The 20096-nt window shown below is 30.7% G+C and overlaps 1 protein-coding gene across 2 annotated transcripts; it reads right to left on the bottom strand.

Moving 5' to 3' along the window:
* Positions 1 to 668: 668 nt before the first annotated feature.
* RPL15 (ribosomal protein L15) lies at positions 669 to 16643 on the bottom strand. 2 transcript variants are annotated; one of them, XM_082892611.1, is made up of 4 exons: positions 16432 to 16591; positions 15937 to 16303; positions 13367 to 13518; positions 669 to 1069 (listed from the first exon to the last, which is right to left on the bottom strand). In XM_082892611.1, the coding sequence occupies exons 1-4, from the start codon at positions 16510 to 16512 to the stop codon at positions 866 to 868; spliced, it is 804 nt and encodes a 267-aa protein (XP_082748737.1). In that variant the 5' UTR covers positions 16513 to 16591; the 3' UTR covers positions 669 to 865. The 2 variants fall into 2 exon arrangements, with proteins under 2 accessions (XP_082748737.1, XP_028092792.2); XM_028236991.2 differs by lacking the exon at positions 669 to 1069 and adding an exon at positions 10607 to 11057 and having other exon boundaries at positions 16432 to 16643.
* Positions 16644 to 20096: the final 3453 nt, after the last annotated feature.

The following is a 20096-nucleotide window of genomic DNA, read 5'->3' as shown; positions in this document are numbered from 1 at the left end:
ACCGTTCAATATATAAAACTCGTCGAATACTATATGCCTATAAAAAATCACATGGATTAGATATTGATAGCTATGTGATTAAATTAGCTTTGTATGAAAAAAATGGATAGTGAAAAATAAATGACTGACAAAAATCTGATTTGATCACATAGCTATTGATATCCAATCAACGTGATTTTTTACGGGCATATAGTGCTCGACGAGTTCTACACATCAACGGTTCGGATTATCAAAACAGAACCCATGGTGAACCCCCACAGGTCTAATAGTACATTCCAGTCTGGAGGGAAGCCATTCCCAAGTTGATAAACTTTGAATTATCATTTAACAACACCATAAATAAGTTGCCCCAAAATTAACTCATTTTATTTTTTATCATGAAAAACGTTTTTGTATACGAAAGAAAATGTTTCAGTTCGAACAAAATAAGTACCTGTTTGCAAAACTTATAAGCAGCTTAAATCCAACTTAGAAAGAGCGCTTTTTGGACTTAGTTTGAGTTGAAAAAACAAATAAGTTCGTCACTTGAAAAGTTTTATCAAACAAGTACATAACTATTTAAGTATAAGAATTTAAAATTTAAGTTATACTACAAATAAATTTGGCCAAAAGGGGTTTCACTGATTCTCAGGTCAATTTAATAATATCCTATATCAAAGACTCCTGGGTTGCAAAATAATTGGAGTATGTCAAACACTTTAGCCAAATTTGAAGGAATGAACAAAATATTCTGTTGGATTCAATGGAAGAAAGAAGCTAACACAAGAAAAACTTCTGTAACACCAAGAAATTCTCAGAAATGTCTAGGGACACTACTCTACATCTCCAATACAACAACAAAAATTGCATAGCTGCCAAAAGCAAATCAAGCAGAGGACGTCTCAATGGATGAGTCCGCTGCAGCTGCAGCTCTTTTCTTGGCAAAGTACTCTTCAGCACGAGCAAGGTTTTTGGCTACCGATGGCTTTACCCATTTCTTCCGACCAGCCTCGAGCTTCTCCTTTGCTGATGCTGAAAAGGCCCGAGCCTTGAAGTTCAACTTCACACTCAATTCCCCATCACCAAGGATCTGAAACAAAGAGAGATACATATGCACATATCTATATTATCTTTGATTTTAAGATGATTTTAACATTCTGTTTGTTTCGAGGAAAAACATTTTCTATGGAAAATTTTTCTAGAAAATGTTTTCCTATGTTTGGCTACGTCCTTGAAACAAATGTACCAATGCCGTATTAGTGGTGGTGGAGGAGGCGGGGCAGCGGCATTGATGGTGGTGGTGGAGTTGATGGTAGCGATAGTAGTGTAGTGATATTGGTAAGAATTGAGCTCGAAAAATGTTTTCCACATTTTAAAAGTGAAAAACATTTTCTATCCAAATAGGCTTTTGTTGATCATGACAAACATTTTCCGTTATACCACATACCAAAAAATGCAATATATATTTTTTGGATAATTACAAAAAAAAACTCTTAGAGCTTGAGCCTTGTAAAAAAATAAATTTTTAATTTTTAATTTTGTCAATTTAAACCTTAATCTTTTAATTTATTCTCAATCTAAACAATTTGTCTATTTTCGTTAATTAAATTGATGGATATATATAAAATGTCTAAAATATACTTTTTCATTGACTTTTTAATAACTAAAATCCTTCTTTTTTTCTTTTTATTTATTTATTTTTATCAATTTTATTTAACAAAAATAGACAAATGGTTTAGATTGAAAACAAATAAAAAGTTTGGGGTTTAAATTGACAAAATTAAAAACTCTGGGTTTGTTTTATTACAAGGGTCAAACTCTAGAGTTTTTTTTTTTTAATTATTTTAATTTCCCCATTTTTTCTAGAAAATATTTTTCACCAAAACAAACAAAGAGTAAAATAATAACATAAAAAGGTGGAAAAGGAGAAAGAAACAAAAAAAAAAAAATAAAGATGTGTTACATAGGGAAAGGTTAAATGAGTCTCTTCCAATTGTTGCCAAATAATAGGGGTTAATTTCTTAGTTCTCAAATGATGGCCTGATGTACCAAATCAGAAACCTACCAATTACAGGTTTTGACATCAAAGTAACCAAACCATGATCAATTCATACGTTTTACAGAAATACTAACCAGTTACCATTTATTAAATTGAATAAGGAAAACAAGGAGGTGAGGAGGAACATATCCATCCAATGGTTTTGCTCGATACGCTTATAAGTTATTGCAAATAATTGAGTTTCTATGTAAGTGGGAAAATCAACTTAATTGCTAAAAAAAATTTAGTGGGGTTGCACATCACGGGAATGCTATAAGTCCAACTAGAAGTCCCTATAATTCATATGCTGCATCAATGCTTTTCACAAACATTTGTATCAGAGTCCATGTACCATAAGCCTTCACTAAATATAGTTTCCAATCTAAAAAGAAAATAATAATAATAATAATCTGCTATCATTACTGAACTAATCGGATCTTAATAATAGCAGCAATAAGAGAAGGGCTCTCTAACTTAGCTTGTATCTCATCTCCAACATTTCTAGAGAAGCATAAGGTCATGTTTGATTTAAAAGATTAATAGTGAAATATTAATAATCTTATTAAATTAGTGTAGTATTCACTATCCAATTTGATTAATATCTATTGGATTAATAATCTCACCCCTACCCCATTACTAATAATCCTACAAATTTGTTGGATTAATTATCCATTGGATTAATAATCCTAAACCAAAATGTTAAAACAAACATGAGATAATTGGACCACGGATTAATAATTCTAATCTCATACTCTAATCTACCCAATCAAACATGTAAAAGGAGAACCGTCAATGGAGCAACAAAAAAGTAGAGTACAAAATGGATTTTGAAATTTTAAATCATATTGCTGTTTTGATACTTAGTAGAAATAAAAGACTCTAATTCCTAAAGTGTCACTTTCAAGTAGCAAATGTTAAGCATATCTCTACATGTCTGTGATGTGAATATTCACATCATTAATGTGAATATTTATATCGTTAATGTGAACATTCATACTTCAATGTGAATATTCACATTATAAAATACGAATGTTCACATCACTAAATTACTAACTGTTTAAAAAATATTTGTAAGGGTGGATATATCCATAAAATACTTTAAATGTGAGAATTAGGATTTGGTAGATCAAACGTTCAAATAATAGGACTTATTGGAAAACAAGAATATCTTATGGACTAATTGGGATACAAACACTTAAAAAATGATTTTCTAATAGTTCTCACTAAATTAAATGATAAAAAATTAAAAATATTTATAAATTAAATTTTTTTAGTGTTGTTATTACATTTTCCCCTAATCTTTTGAACATTTATAAATTATAAATTATAAATTTAAAATTATATATTAAATAAAAAATATAAATCATAAATTATAAATTAAATTTAATTAAAAATAATAAATTAAAAATTATGGCATTATAAATTAAATTTTTTTAGTGTTGTTAAATTATGAATTATCAAATTCAGATTACAAATTTAAAATTATATATTAAATAAAAAAAATATAAATTATAAATTACATGGATAAAATAATCTTTTGAACATTTATTCTTTTCCACTCCATCCAATCAAACATTGGATTCAATAAAATAGTCCAATTGAGATATCTAATCTCATGACTAAACAAATATATGATACAAATTCAGTCCAACTAAATAGTATGGAGACAATGTATCTCAGGACTAACAGTCCGGTAGATTACAATCCTCCTTATCTAGTCTGTCCAAACAAACACACCCTTAGTACAGTTTCGTTATCGCACCACCTCTGACTACCATTATTACTTTCGGCTGCCGACGATCACTTTTGACCGTTGATGACAACTTTTCAGTAATCACTGTTAGTTGTTAGTGACTATTTTTTGGTGAAGTTTCGTCGAAATGAAATTTTAATATTCTAAATCAGTGAAATTTTATTATTTTCAAAACAAAATTTTCAATTTAAAATAAAAATTACAACATTGAATGTCAGTGAGTAAAACTATAATTCCAAGCTTGGCCAACCAACAAATGTTATAACCAGGGATGTAATCGGTGTACGGTTGGTATTTAGATAAAAAAGTTTACCAAATTGATAATGTCGATTTTATTATTTTGAATACTGATACAGAGCACTTTTCTCATCAAAACCGCACCGATTGAAATGTTTCGGTTCGGTTCGGTTCAGTTCAGTTTAGCCAGTTTAGGACCTTTCAAACTTGATATACTTTTAATATAATCACTAATCTATATAAAAATATTAAATTAGTTATTTGTCCACCATTTCAAATATATCCAATCTATCTATTTAATACATATTTTTCAATTTTTAGATTAACAAAAATAAAAACAAAAAAAAAAGTTAAAAAATACTAAGGTTTCAAGAATAATGAGTTAGAGTTAAGATATATAATAAGAGTTTACAAACTTAGGTTATAGAGATGATAAAATTAATTAATTATGGTTAATAATGTAATATACTTATTAATATCATTATATTATTAGATTATATATATTATAAATACAATATATGTTGAAGCGGTCGGTTTCGATTAGTTTGGTGCGCAAGGTGTTCAAATCAATACCGAACCAAAAATTGAAAAAATCAAATTTAAAAACTATATAGACCGATTCTTGTTAAAAACAGACAAAATATAGTCGGTTTGATTCGATTCAATTGATTTAGTCGATTTTTAAAATTTTTCTTACATCCCTAGTGGTAACTCTTTCTTTCTTATAGACTCTTCCTAAATACTAATTTGTAGAAATATACAGAAGTAAAGGATAGCGAAGAACGAGAAAGGAAGAAATGAAGATGGAAAAATGGAATGAATTCAATAAGGATTTCAGAAAATAGAGAAGGTTATTTATAGCCAAAGAGGTGCCTGTTCGGAGATGCCTTTATGGCTGTTTAGAGTGGCCGGAAAGGTGTGATTTGAAACGCAATGGATCAAAAGGGAGGCAATTGGAAAATTTTAAATTTCAAATTTTGGCATAAACGATTTGAATTTCAAAATTTGTGCAAAACTTCAAATGTTTTTTTAAAAATATATATATATATAATATGGACTTAACCCCACTACAAGAAAAAAAAAGTCAATTTTTAGTCGCTAAATATTGATTTTTTAGTTTTCCTGACTAAAATTTTTAGTCGCCGGTTTGGTCGCCGAAAGACGGTGGGAAAGGTATTGACGACTAAAAAATTTTTATATAATCAATTATATTTTTTAAATTATACATTTACCAACCAATGTTTTAGTAGCCAATACTCAAGGAATTGGCGACTAAACCTTTTAGTCGCCAAAAGCTCATTTGTGAACAACAAAAATTACACTCACTAGCTTCTCATATGCTCTTGTGGAGATTTGAACTATCAACCTCCCCACATCATAAACCCTATACAACACACTCTTTCCACTATACCTTTATAACACCATGTGATTATATATGCAACGTATATTATTTATATAGTACGTAGATCCGTATTAATATAAAAGTATATATATATATATATATATATATATAAAGATATTTATTTTTTATTGAACATAATTTATGTAAAAAAAAGAGACCACTTTTGGCGACTAAACATAATTTTGGTGGCTAATTCTATACTTTTGGCTACTAATTATTTTTTAGTCGTTAAAAAAATTAATTTCCACTCTAAAATTATCACTTTTGGCCACTAAACTTGTTTTTAGTCGCCAAAAAGTTTCACTTTTGGCTACTAAGATTTTTTTAGTTGGTAAAAACCTCACTTTTGGCGACCAAATAGCTTTTTAGTCGCCCAATGCCTCACTTTTGGCTACAAAATTATTTTTAGTCGCCAAAAAGCTTCACTTTTGGCTACTAAAATTTTTTTAGTCGGTAAAAGCCTCACTTTTGGCAACCAAACAACTTTTTAGTCGCTCAATGCCTCACTTTTGGCTACTAAATTTTTTTAAGTCACCAAAAAGCCTTACTTTTGGCTGCTAAAATTTTTTTAGTCGGTAAAAGCCATATATCGGTGACCAAACAGATTTTTAGTCGCCAAAACCTATACTTTTGGCAACTAAATTTTTTTAGTCGCCAAAAATCATTACATTTGGCTACTAATGCTTTTTTAGTCGTCAAAACCTACACTTTCAACGACCAAAGGTGATTTTTTAGTTGCCAATGATGCTTTTTCTTATAGTGCCCATAATCTATACCCGTGCAGTGTCAACCTTAAGACTCATGAACTCATATAAAATCTTTTTGCTTTCTTACGTAGAACAAGCACATTCCATAATGTGTAGAAAACTCACCAAATGTCATTTTTATGAAGTTCATATGCGTGTTGAATTTTCATTGTTATTTATCATGCGACATAGAACACGTTATCATCCAAACTCATTAAAAATAATATGTGGGACCCACTTTTATTTTAGCTTAGCCAAAAAATAATGTTTTATAAAAACCATTTCCAACAAAAACATACAAAATAAAATAACAATGCTCAGATCTTTATTAATCAACAATTTACATATAAGACAAAGAGAAAGGAAATAGGGGAGAGAGAGAGAGAGAGAGCAAAGGTAGTTGAAAGATTGGTGATGACAATGACCATTTCGAGTCAATAGAGCATGGTTGGCGCTGGTGGATGAAGGAGATTGATGGCGGTGACAACAATTTTGAATGGAAAGAGCATATGCAATGGCAATACATGTGATTGAATTGGGGTCAGTGGATATGGTCAAGGTAGCGCAAGAGAGAGTGAGAAATCAAAAGTTACAGAGATGTGAGAGGCAGAGAGAGTTATAGAGAATAAACACTGTTTTAGTCTTTGTTTGGGACGTGAATTTTTTTGACTATTTTAGACTAAGATTAAAATGTCTTGCTTGTGATGATTTTTTTAATTTTTTTGACTTTCGTAAGATAAAAAATGAAATGATTATGATTTAGATATGACATTTTATTTTCGTGTCGCAATGACTTTTTTAGTTGACTTTTTGGCTCTTTTGACTTTTTTAGCCTGACATTTTTTTATTCGTTTGGTATTTTTGATTTGCTTTTTTTGGCTTTTTAGCTTTGAAATGGTGAATTTTTATTTTTTATTTTTTTGTGATTTTTGTCTTTTTATGATTTTTTCACATTTTTTTTTTATCTTTTTATGATTATTTAGCCAAAAATGAAAACCAAACATCACCCTTGTCTTATTAGGCTAAAAAATTTATTTAATATTTTTATGACTAAAATAACCAAAACCCAACCCAAACCTTCATGCTAAATGAACCCTTAGTGTTTTTGGTTCCTAAGGTTATTTTTTACAATTTATATTAAATTTTTTTTTTACTCCTTTCAAAATTTGAAATCTCAAGGATTTCAACTAGCAAACCAACATTAAGTAAACTGAAACTCTAATAAAAACATATAAAAGAATGTATTACTAATCTTCCCTAAACATACCATTATTTTGTAAGATTAAAATTTTGTGATATTAATATTCTAGCCAAACTAACAAAATTGGCCAACCAAATGCCAAACTCACAGATTTGAAAGTGACAAGATCTCACATGGTGGACTGTGATTTTTAGTTCAGCTCTTTCTCCAATTTAGCCAAACAAACATGGGTAAGTGGACAAATATTCACCACTCTCATAAAATATTCCCCTATAATAAATATTTTGTTTTTACCATTGTACCACATTTGCCAAAATTGAGCGGAGAGGATTGTGTGGTTGAGTTTTAAAATATATTTTTTTAATATTTGAAAAAAATTAGAAATTAATTTGGTAAAAGTAAAGATTGAAAAATGTATTTTGAATTTAAAAATTTATTTTTTTTATGAAAGAAAAAATCATATGAAAATAATGAATATTTTGTATATTTTACCAAATTAGTTTTTTAATTTTTTTCTTTCAATAGATACTAAAAAGTGGTTATTGAGTTTCTTTAGTGCAGTTTTTAGCAAATTAAAAGTTAATAATAATAAAAAAGAAAACTAAAAACACATCTCCTGGTATTTTTTAATAATTATTATTTTTAGTTTATTTCCCTTATAAGTTGTAAAAAAAATACTAAACCCGAAACTTTAACCATTTCTTTTTCCTTATAAAAATTCTAAAGCAATTTTCTTTTATAAAAAAAAAAATATAAGTAATTTCTAAGTTGATAATTCTTAAACCCTAAACTTTAACCCAAAGAAAAAAAAAAAAAGATAGAAAAAGGTGGAGGTAAAATAAGGTTATGTTTGAATGATAAGAATCTTAAAGGAGAACTTGAATGTCACTACTAATAATAAAATTTATGTGTCAATGTTATTCAAGCATTTAGTTTAGTATAAAATCTTCAATACAAAAACAAGAAATGTTTGCATATTGTGGTCTAAATTATTATTTTTTACTCATAAATAATTAATATTTCTCAAAGAATGTGAGATTCTCATGGATAAGTGAGAGAATCAAATTTCTACCTAACTTGGTAATATGATTTTTACTAGAAACAAAATTCTAATTCATTCCAAACGTTAAAATCATAAAAATCTGAAATCATATTACCATTTCCTTTCAAAATTCCTCTCATTCATCATGGTTATCAACTCTTCATTTTAGGCCAAGTTTTCGTTGGGCAAGTGAGTTGGGTTTAGGTTAGGATTAAAAAAGTTCAAAATATAAAATAAGTTAAATAAATTAATAAGATAAAATGTCACATTCAAACCATAATCATTTCACTTTTTTTTGTCACAAAAAAAAGAGGTCAAAAAAATCAAAAGATTATTTCTAAACAGAACTAATTTAGCCAGACTAATTAGCTAAAAAGCCTAAAAATCATGCTAAATATTTTGTTTTTTTCCAAATGAACCCTAAGTAAACTTATCAATTGAGAAAATTGTAAATCATTGAGATAGTGAAAAAAAAAAATTAAAATATAGATAAATTTTTTTTGGGAGCAATTATGACAAACGAAAGGACTCACTCATACACAAAAAAAAATAAAAATAAAAATAAAAATTTACATCACTGTAAAATTTAAAATATTTTTTCAGTGTTCCACCACTATGTAATTTTTCTCAATCAAAACCCCCTCCCCCCCCCCCCCCAAAAAAAAAAAAAAAAAATTGTAATCAAGAGGTGGAGGTTGGTTCCAGCTGTCACCATTCAATAAGATGTGTCATATATCACTTGCCAATTCTACTTGGTATTATCTTTACTTTTATAAGGTCTTTTTTCCCAATCACACATTGAACAGGTTTATTAACTGTGCTTGTCACTATTAAAAAAACAACTCTGGTTGTCAAAGTTAGGTCATACATCACATGAAACCAAAAGCAAAACCAAAAAAAAAAAAATGGGAAAAAGAGAAGCAAATTACTTTGGTGAGTTGGAGCATATAATTGTGTGTTCAAACAAACTTTGTACAGACAAAGAAATGTTTTAGGCATAACCCAACCTTAATAAGGCCAAACAACACAATCAAATTCCAAAATCACTCTTTACCTTCTCTCATTTGACAGTGACAGGGTTCTTTGCCAAATGTAAATCCAACCCTCATTTATTAGACTAATAATTCTCACTATCACTTCTTGTTATTAATACAAAAATAAACAAATAATATACACCAAAAAAGATTTTTATAAAATTTGTTAATGAACTCATTTTTAATTAATTTTATTAGTTCACATAAATTATGTGTCATATTATGTGTTTTTGTTTATTCATCCTATTGCGACTTACGAACAATTGACGCATTACTCATCTCAAAATAATACGTCATTGCTGATAAAAAAATGCACAATTCAATACATTTCAAATTTTAATATCAATAATTAATGTTTTGTTTGTTTTGGTGATATTTTTTGAGTGAAAGATTTTCACTGAATCTGCTCATTTTCTTTTCATCATGAAAAACATTTTTCATTGTACCATACCACATGTTAGAAAATGTAAAAACATATTTTTCGCCAAAATAAATGGACCTATTTAGAACACCTTATTTGCAGCTTAAGAAAGGCTAATTCAATCAAATCCAATTACAAAAAAACTTCAACTTTTTGATCTTATTTTGATTTAAAAAAGCACTTTCTTTGAATTTGGTAGAGGCCTTAAAAATGGTAGTGTTGGGATTCGTAAGTAATGTTGATAAACTTTAGATTATCATTTAACAACACCATAAATAAGTTACTTATTGATTTGTTGGCTTATTTAGAGTATATCACTTCTTTACTTTTTTTGCACTGTTTTTATAAGTAAAAAAGACAGCTCAAAAGGTGAACTATTTTTCACCAGAATTAACTCATTTTCTTTTTATCATGAAAAACGTTTTGTATATACCATACGCTAGAAAATGTTTTTTCAGTTGGAGCAAATAATATCTGTTTGCAAAACTTGTAAGCAGCTTAAATCCAACTTAAAAAGAGCGCTTTTTGGACTTTAGTTTGAGTTGAAAAAACAAATAAGTTCGGCACCAGAAAAGTTTTATCAAACAAGTACATAACTATTTAAGTATAAGAATTTAAAATTTAAGTTAAACATACTACAAATAAATTTTGCCAAAAGGGGTTTCACTGATTCTCAGGTCAATTTAATAATATCCTATATCAAAAACTCCTGGGTTGCAAAATAATAGGACTATGCCAAACACTTCAGCCAAATTTGAAGGAATGAACAAAATATTCTGTTGGATTCAATGGAAGTCAAAACACTTGAGCCAAATTTGAAGGAATGAACAAAATATTCTGTTGGATTCAACGGAAGAAAGAAGCTAACACAAGAAAAACTTCTGTAACACCAAGAAATTCTCAGAAATGTCTAGGGTCACTACTTTACATCTCCAACACAACAACAACAAATTGCATAGCTGCCAAAAGCAAATCAAGCAGAGGACGTCTCAATGGATGAGTCCGCTGCAGCTGCAGCTCTTTTCTTGGCAAAGTATTCTTCAGCGCGAGCAAGGTTTTTGGCTACCGATGGCTTTACCCATTTCTTCCGACCAGGGAGTACTGTTAATGAACAGCCAGCAGCCTCGAGCTTCTCCTTTGCTGATGCTGAAAACGCCCGAGCCTTGAAGTTCAACTTCACACTCAATTCCCCATCACCAAGGATCTGAAACAAAGAGAGATATATAAGCACATATCTATATTATCTTTGATTTTTAGATGATTTTAACAGACTGTTTGTTTCGAGGAAAAACATTTTCTGTGGAAAATTTTTCTAGAAAATGTTTTCCTATGTTTGGCTACGTCCTTAAAACAAATGTACCAATGTCGTATTAGTGGTGGTGGAGGAGGCGGGGCAGCGGCATTGATGGTGGTGGTGGAGTTGATGGTGGCGATAGTCATGTGGTGACACTGGTAAGAATTGAGCTCGAAAAATGTTTTCCACATTTTAAAAGTAGAAAACATTTTCTATCAAGATAGGCTTGTATTTTGTTGATCAGGGCAAACATTTTCCGTTGTACCAAATACCAGAAAATGCAATTTATTTTAAATTATTTTTGGGATAATTACAAAAAAAACTCCTAGAGCTTGAGCCTTGTAACAAAATAAACCCTGAGTTTTCAATTTTGTCAATTTAAACCTTAATCTTTTAAGTTATTCTCAATCTAAACAATTTGTTTATTTTCGTTAATAAAATCGACGGAAAAAGAATATTTTAATTTTAAACTCAATATAGATATATATAAAATGTCTAAAATATACTTTTTCATTGACTTTTTAATTACTAAAATATCACCTTCTTCTTCTTCTTCTTTTTTTTTTTTTTTTAATTTTAATTTTTTTATTATTTTTTATAATCAATTTTACTTAACAAAAATAGGCAAATGGTTTAGATTGAAAACAAATAAAAAGTTAGGGGTTTAAATTGACAAAATTAAAAACTCTGGGTTTATTTTATTACAAGGTCAAACTCTAGAGTTTTTTATTTTTAATTTCCCCATTTGTTTTTAAACAAAGACTAAAATAATAACACAAAAAGGTGGAAAAGGAGAAAGAAACGAAAAAGTAAAAAAAGATGTGTTACGTAGGGAAAGGTCACATGAATCTCTTCTAATTGTTGCCAAATAATAGGTGTTAATTTCTTAGTTCTCAAATGATGGCCTGATGTACCAAACCAGAAACCTACCAATTAGAGGTTTTGACATCAAATTAACCAAACTATGATCAGTTCATAAGTTTTAGTTTTCAAAATATTCAAAGAAATACTAGCCAGTTACCATTTATTAAATTGAATAAGGAAAACAAGGAGGTGAGGAGGAACATATCCATCCAATGGTTTTGTTCCATACACTTATATGTTATTGCTAATAATTGAGTTTCTATGTAAGTGAGAAAATCAACTTAATTGCTAAAAAAAATTTAGTGGGGTCTCTATGTAAGTGAGAAAATCAACTTTTGCTAAAAAAATTTAGTGGGGTTGCACATTACGGGAATGCTGTAAGTCCAACTAGAAGTCCCTATAATTCATATGCTGCATGAATGCTATTCACAAACATTTGTATCAGAGTCCATGTACCACAAGGCCTTCACTAAATACAGTTTCCAATCTAAAAAGAAAAAAAAATAAAATAATAATCTGCTATCATTACTGAACTAATCGGATCTTAAGTTGCAAGTATTTGTTCCATAATAGCAACAATAATAGAAGGGCTCTCTTACTTAGCTTGTATCTCATCTCCAACATTTCTGGAGAAGCATAGAAGTAGAACTTTCAATAGAGCAACAAAAACGTAGAGTACAAAATGGATTTTGAAATTTTAAATATCATTGCTGTTTGATACTTAATTTAGTAGAAAGAAAGACTCTGGTCATACTCCAATTCCTAAAGTGTCACTTTCAAGTAGCAAGTGTTAAGCATACCTCTACATGCAAAATATATCTAATGAAAAATATCATTTTGATATGCTTACAGAATGTTTAAACAGAAACAGAAAATATAATGACATGGTTTTTTCCCCTTTAACTGACTCTAGAATATAAACAGAGCATGATTTTAAATATCGGCCGTTATGAATCATATCATTTTCTCAACCTTCAAACAACTTGTCACTAACAATCTTTGACTTCCAATACCATTATTTATTGATATATCAACCAATACTGTCTGATGTATAACCGTGTCCCCAATAACGACACATATTTTTACAACCATGGAGCAGAGTGTAGCAATTTCTCAATTTTCAAGCAATGTCTCACTAACAATCTTTTCTGAGGCTATAAACAAAGTTTTTTTTCAAGATAAATAATGTTTCTGAAAGTCTGTTTGAGGTTGGCAATGATGTGTTCTCGTCACGAAGGGACATCCACACAAAAATGTTACATAGCCATAAACCGTAATATGAACCTGAATGCAAAACGTTGTTTCATGCCCCTAGATGTGTTAAATAAAATGTAAATCCAATCATTCTTTATTACCTTTAAAGGGAGTCTCCTTTCTCTTCCTGATGGGTTTATCAAACCCTTCTTCTTTAATGATGCCAGTGATACCTCTGCACCTTCTTGGAATCCTGAGGCTTCAATGTCTTTTAAGTTTACTGGGACGAACTTTGGTAAACCGGCATGCATACCTTATAACATCAGGAAAAGAAAAGAAATTCATATATTTGTAGAATATGTAACACGGCACATTATATGCACTAGAAGAGCTGATCAGGAAATAACCCAGTTACCAAATTTCTCTGGAAAGTCTATTTGAAAAAAGCCTCTTAAGGATGACCATGTATCGCAAAGATATTGAATTGGAAAGAACTTCATTGGATATATGTTATAATACATTGCAACAACATTGTTACCTAAACATTACACACACAAAAAAAAAAGAGGGTCCAGCTTTACCTCTCTTAGCAGGTGTGGAATGCTTTGGATTCATTCAACTATTAAATATTCACAGCATGCCGTAGTATTAGTGAATTATTCTGATTCATCACATTTCATTCCCAGTTTCCATATTTATTGCAAAAAGTACCAGGGATCCTATGTGTTCCCCCCCTCCCCCCCAGCTCTTAACATGGATCAACATCACAAATCCTAGACCAGCTACGGGCATGTTCTCAGTGTCCCATTTCTTTTACCACTATTCCATTTGGGATGTGACGTAGTTGGTCAGAGGTTAAAATAACAACAATCAATGGTGGACCAGAAAAAACTTACATCAAGACTGAAAGTATGCAAAAGTCAGGTTTTACATTGATTTTTGCAAAATCTAGAAAGTAAGGCTCGAAATCCATGAGCTATTGAGCGTAAAACTCAAGCCTTGAAAAGTGGGGGGAAAAAAAAAGCTACAATAAAATATCAAAATCTGAAATTTCAATTCATCCAAAAAGTGTTTTAAAACAAGGATTGCAACCCTATATACAGATAGCTGAAGGGATTACTTAAAAAACTACAAAATAACAAGATGACAAATGACATACATCCACTCAATAACAAGCTCACTACACATGGCCTGGATGCAACAATTCAATGACAAGCAAGTGACACATAGCTTTACATGCAACAATCTATCGATATGTGTCCTACATGCAACCACTACCATCAAAAAGTCAGTGAAAAAATAACATGAAACCACCTCAATGACAAATGACAAGCTGGTCAAAAGTAGCTCAAATTCACCCACCTCCAATGGAGGTTACCTTACAATTAAGAAACTAACAAAAATATTCAATCATACAACTTAATTCAAGAAAATCCAGCTTATTAAAATCTTTTCTTAAAGCTTGATTGTGTGACTTTTGTTCTCAAGAGGTGGTCATCTTGATTGCATTAGGATATGCAAATACTTGGACTTTTGTGCCTTAAAAACACTATTACAAATTATATAGCTCATTTGACTCCTGTCATTTCCAAACAAAGACCAACAAGGTTCATTTGACTTCATAATTGCCACCACCAGCAATCATCCTGGGTAAGAGTTATATATGAATGTTCTGTTTGTAAAAGCATCTTCCAAAATTGTTACCCCTACATTTGTATATATGAAGGTCACATACTTGTCAGTAAGTCATCAAGAGTATGGTCATAGACTCATAACCAATAAGAAAAAGACTTAGCTGCCTGTAATTCATGAGAAATGTAGAACTTAATAGCCACAAGCAGAACCAAAAAAAAAAAACACTAGTTCAGGTGAAACCTAGAAATCCAAGGCTTCACTATTTTGGCAATCATAGCAAGTGGTGGCAAGGAAATGTTGCACAATGAGCAAAATAAATCAAACACATTGTGTCTCCACAGAATTGGTCACCTTGTTTCTAGATCAATTGCTTCACCAGTAATATTCTCATTTCATACTTGCAACAACGCCCTACTCCTTTAGATGACCACACAAATATCATTTCCTATCATCTTTACAGAATAATATGCATTTCTGTATGGAACTGAACATACCCAATGACACATTTCCCCAAACAATTGGTGTGCGTGATAAACATATTCATTATCCCATATAAGCATTGAAATTAAACACACACAGTTGAATCTATTGAAATTTACATCTATAATCACAACCCAAAATGCCTTTAAATAACAAAAACATGTAAAACACACACATATACAGCATACATAATGCAAAAATATACCCAATGACACGTCTACCCAAACAAGTTATGCGCATGATAAATATATTCTCTATCCCATATAAAAGCAGTGAAATTAAACACACAAAGTCGAATCTATTGAAAATTTTGCATCTACAATCACAACCCCAAATCCCTTTAAACAACAAAAACATGTAAAACACATACACACACATAAGTACAGGCATCCATAATGCGAAGTGAAACATACACAATGACACATTTCCCCAAACAAATGGTGTGCATTGTTAACATATTCACTATCCCATATAAGCAGTGCAATTAAACAGAGTCAAATCTATAGAAATTTTGCAACTACAATCACAACCCAAAATCCCTTTGAACAACAAAAACACACATAAAAATATACATACAAGCATATACAATGGGAAGAGAGAAAGAGACTAAAATTACCTCCAGCAATTCCTCTAAGCTTGGGAATTCGTCGATAAAGAGGCATCTGACCACCTTCAAACCCTCTTCGAACACCGGGGCCAGACCTCGATTTCTGACCCCTCATCCCAAACCCACAGCTGCCGCCTTGGCCGGCCGATATGCCCCTGCCCTTTCGCTTGGCCTTCTTTCTGGAACCCGGTTGCGGACTCAGATTGTCGAGCCGAAACCGAGCATTAGGGCTAGTAGCAGTATCATCAGAAGCAAATTGGGATGGTGAAGCTCTGCCCAGAATCACCACTGCTCTACCACTACCCACTTTGCTCTTGATATGAATTTTCAGACAAGGAAAGGAACATTGGGTTGCCTTTAGATTTCTCACATTACCCTGTTTGATGAACAATAATTCAAAGAAATCAGTAAAAATTGGATTTTTAAAAAAAAATCTATCAATTCATATGTATCAATGCAATAGAGAATTGTGATGAGAGAGAGAGAGAGAGAGAGAGTGTGTACCTTGAATGGAGAATAGGGGTGATGAAGGATGAGAGTGGGTCTGGTTGGAGTAGTTGAGGAGAGGGAGAGAAGAGAAGCCATGGTTATGGTGGTGGTGGGTTGGCTTTGTGTGTGTTTTGTTTACTCAGTCACTGACTGTCCAACCAAACGGATAGGGTGTGGCGATTAGGGGTAAATTACACTTTCCCCCTCCTATGTTTGATATTTTTTTCACTTTAGTCCTTTTCCCCCTCACTTTTGCCTTTCATATTTCAATTTTTTTCCCCTTCAATTTACTGATAATTAATTTCTCTTTAAAATTAGATAAAAATTACTATGTTAGTTGCCGCACCATATAAAAAATATATTATTATATTAAGATTTAGGATTGTGTTAGATGTGTGACTTATATATAGTAACAATTTTTTATGCCAAGTGATTATCAATGTGTTATTTTTTGTCTAATTTTAAATATAAGTTAGTTTTGAAATAAATTGAGAAAATTTATAACGTGAAGGATTAAAGTGAAAAAAAAAAAATGCTTGAAAGACTAAAGTAGAAAAATGACTAAACATAAACAAGACAAATTGTAATTTCCCCATTGTAATTATTATTCCATGGATCCAACTTATTAGTGAGTGAATTTTTCACTTGTTTTGATAATGAGAAAATTTTAAATTTTTTTAAAAAATATGTTTTGTGTTTGTGGAATAAATATTTGCTACGGTTAATGACACGAGAAAAATTATCAAATTGATAATAATTGAGATTTTTGGCATTTGTTTATGAATTTTGGTTGACATTAATTTATTTGTATTAATTTGTAAAAAAATATGATGTGATAAGTTTAAGTATGATATTTTTGTAGTTATAAATTTATTATTGAAAGTTAAAGCAAGACTTATAAATATAGAATTGACCATCCTAGATTATTTAAGTTAAAAAAAAAAATTTATTAACCGGACATTAATAAATACCTAACGATAAGATCAAATTTATTTTAAAAATGGATAATAAATAAGAATTTAAAAAGTAAATCGTCAATTTTTATCGATATCTGAATCTTTTTGGGTGGATGAGATCTCCAGGTCCAAGTCCATGCATATCTAATCGTAGGCCCATTTTATAGTTGGAGTTACTGAGAATCTCCTTTGGGCTTAGGTCGTTAGGCTTCTTGTGCAAGGATGGGCTACTTGAACTTGTAACATCCATGCTTCTTGGTCTGTAAATCAGTAATAGTTATTCTATTTAGACAGAAATCAATCATAATGAGACACAATCCTTTCATATGAATTATGGTGGATCAAAATTGAAAATAAAATACAAATTAGTCATATCCAGACCAAACGGTTTGATCTGGTTTAATTTTCTCAATGCACGATTCGGTCATAATTCTTAAAACAAGCAAATTATATTTTATGATTCGGTCTGTGATTTTATAATTATGATTCCGGTTTGAAACCAAACTAAATCGTTTAGATATACACATGTATATAATTTGTTATTTATCTTAGATATTCAAGTACCTTACTAATTTCTAACATATATATTCATAAGTTTTTTCTTTTTGAGCAACAAACAAAATAAAATTTTATTAAAGTAAAGAAGGATTACAACATGGCTTAGGGAAAAGTTCCATCATTGTCAAAACTAAGTGATTGGTCATGTTTCAATCAAAAATAAAGAACTAAACAAAATACTAATTCAATAGAATAGTAGATTGTCTAGGTACCGTACCACGAGGATTTTGGGCTAAGTTGTATCAATTTGAGTGGCAATTTCTAATTTGATTTGAAGAGAGGATGATTTGATTTTTGCTAATGATAATTTAAATTAAAACTAAAATAAATGTGCAAATAAAGAGAATAATTTGAATATGGAGAGAGACTTGGGATTTTGAATCTACTACTAATCTCATATCATATAATTAAACAACAATGATTCATCCCCCCTTTTCCCCCCACCCCCTTTGACCCCCTCTCTCTCTTATTGGTTACATTTTCTTTTTCTTTTTCTTTTTTTTCCTACTCCTCCAATCACCACCCGCCACGTGGCAAAGGGGGGTGAGGGGGTGACCCCCAAAAGGGGGTCCCAAGTATTATTCATAATTAAAATATCAAATTCTAGTAAATCAATAGCCCAAATAATAAATGATGTATCGTGGCTATAAGCCCCAATATCATTGTTAAGAAGGTGAGTATATTTAAAACTTAGGCACGAATCATCTTCGGTTGACACGAATATCTACACTAAACTAAGGTTGCAGTATGATTCGTCTCCCCTAAACATGACTTATCTCAAGATTTATATATACAAAAAAATAAAACAGTTGTATGATCATGAATTCTCAATTACAGAAATCGAATACATAAATCGAATAAAAAGATTATTTGAATAAAAGATCTAAAAATGACCATACAACGATTATCCAATTATAAAGAAAAACTAGAATTAAAATACAAAATTATATGATTACAGTTTCATCTCAATCCTAAAAAGAAAACTTAGCCACTCATGGAGAGGTTGAACACATCAAATGTTGAAGAGAACGCCATGGATTGATGATTGCTCTTCTTCTCTAGCTTCTAGCCGTCTTCTCTAGGGTTTTAGATGCCAAAACAGGTCCCCAAAACCTCTGTTTAGAACCTCTAGTCAATTCTGAGTAAAAACAATGTGCACAAAGAACGAGGCAAATCCGCTCATGTGGTTTAAAAATTCCTCTCTAGCGAATCAACACAAAGACAAAACTTGGTCAGGGAAATCCGCTCATGCAGATTTGTACATTTCGCTTGTGCAGATTCACTCAGTGACGAATTTTCACTCTTTTTGTGATCCTTTTGTATCTGGAGTGATATTAACTTGAAGAGGAAGAAAACCACTTTATTGTATCAAATATCATAAGCTTAAAGACTAAAAACATAAGATAGGGAGCCTAAAAGTATAACATTTCGGCTCAGATCACACCCTACAACTTACATTTTACTAGTCCTCGAGTAAAGTAAAACAAAGCAAAATCTATCTAAGCCACATTCGTAGGGATCACGATTGCATTTAGCATATATAACAAGCCTTTTAAACCACAAGGTTACCCAAGTGAACGAGTGAAGTCTTGCGAGGGTTTCTAGAGATGATGTCCACAAACATCAACTTGATTGAAGGAATCAAAACTTAAGATAAATTTATACACAAATACTTAGCACCATCCTCTTTTCATCAAAACCAGCCTCTTTCACTTATGACAAATTGCAAGTAAGCAAGTTAGATAAATCTTCAATATCCATGAGCCCATAAATATGCAAACGAACAACATCGAATCACAATCAGATGTAAGGTATCACATGTTGTTTTCAAATAAAGTGAGATTCGGTGTGGAATGAAAGGCAACATCTCTTACTCATGTACTAAATTCCAATAACTAAGTGTCTTGAATATTTGAAATCCAACATGGGTCTGATTTTTTTTTTATTTTATATTTTAATGAATGGATCTTTTAAACTTTCTAATTAACCCATGTAACAAGTGTTTAGGCCAGTGACTCCCAATCCAGTTAAACTTAGAGCACTAGGTGTAGAGACATTCTAACGGGCTTAATAACTCGAGTTAAAAAGGCTATGGATAAAAAATTTTATTTATTTATTTATTTTGTGACTGTGCAATGTTTAAATCCTTTAAACTTTCTAATTAAC

This window comes from Camellia sinensis, chromosome 10, assembly GCF_055761805.1.
Source record: "Camellia sinensis isolate YWXY chromosome 10, ASM5576180v1, whole genome shotgun sequence".
NCBI lineage: Eukaryota > Viridiplantae > Streptophyta > Magnoliopsida > Ericales > Theaceae > Camellia > Camellia sinensis.
This window is presented reverse-complemented; position numbering and strand designations above follow the sequence as displayed.

What these genes read in the sequence shown, in the direction of transcription:
- RPL15 (XM_028236991.2), bottom strand. Translation starts at nt 16,512, where the DNA reads ATGGCTTCTCTTCTCTCCCTCTCCTCAACTACTCCAACCAGACCCACT. An exon ending in GCTTAGAGGAATTGCTGGAG is followed by an intron (nt 13,519 to 15,936) that starts GTAATTTTAGTC and finishes TGATGTTATAAG; the next exon opens with GTATGCATGCCGGTTTACCA. An exon ending in AAAGGAGACTCCCTTTAAAG is followed by an intron (nt 11,058 to 13,366) that starts GTAATAAAGAAT and finishes TCTTTGTTTCAG; the next exon opens with ATCCTTGGTGATGGGGAATT.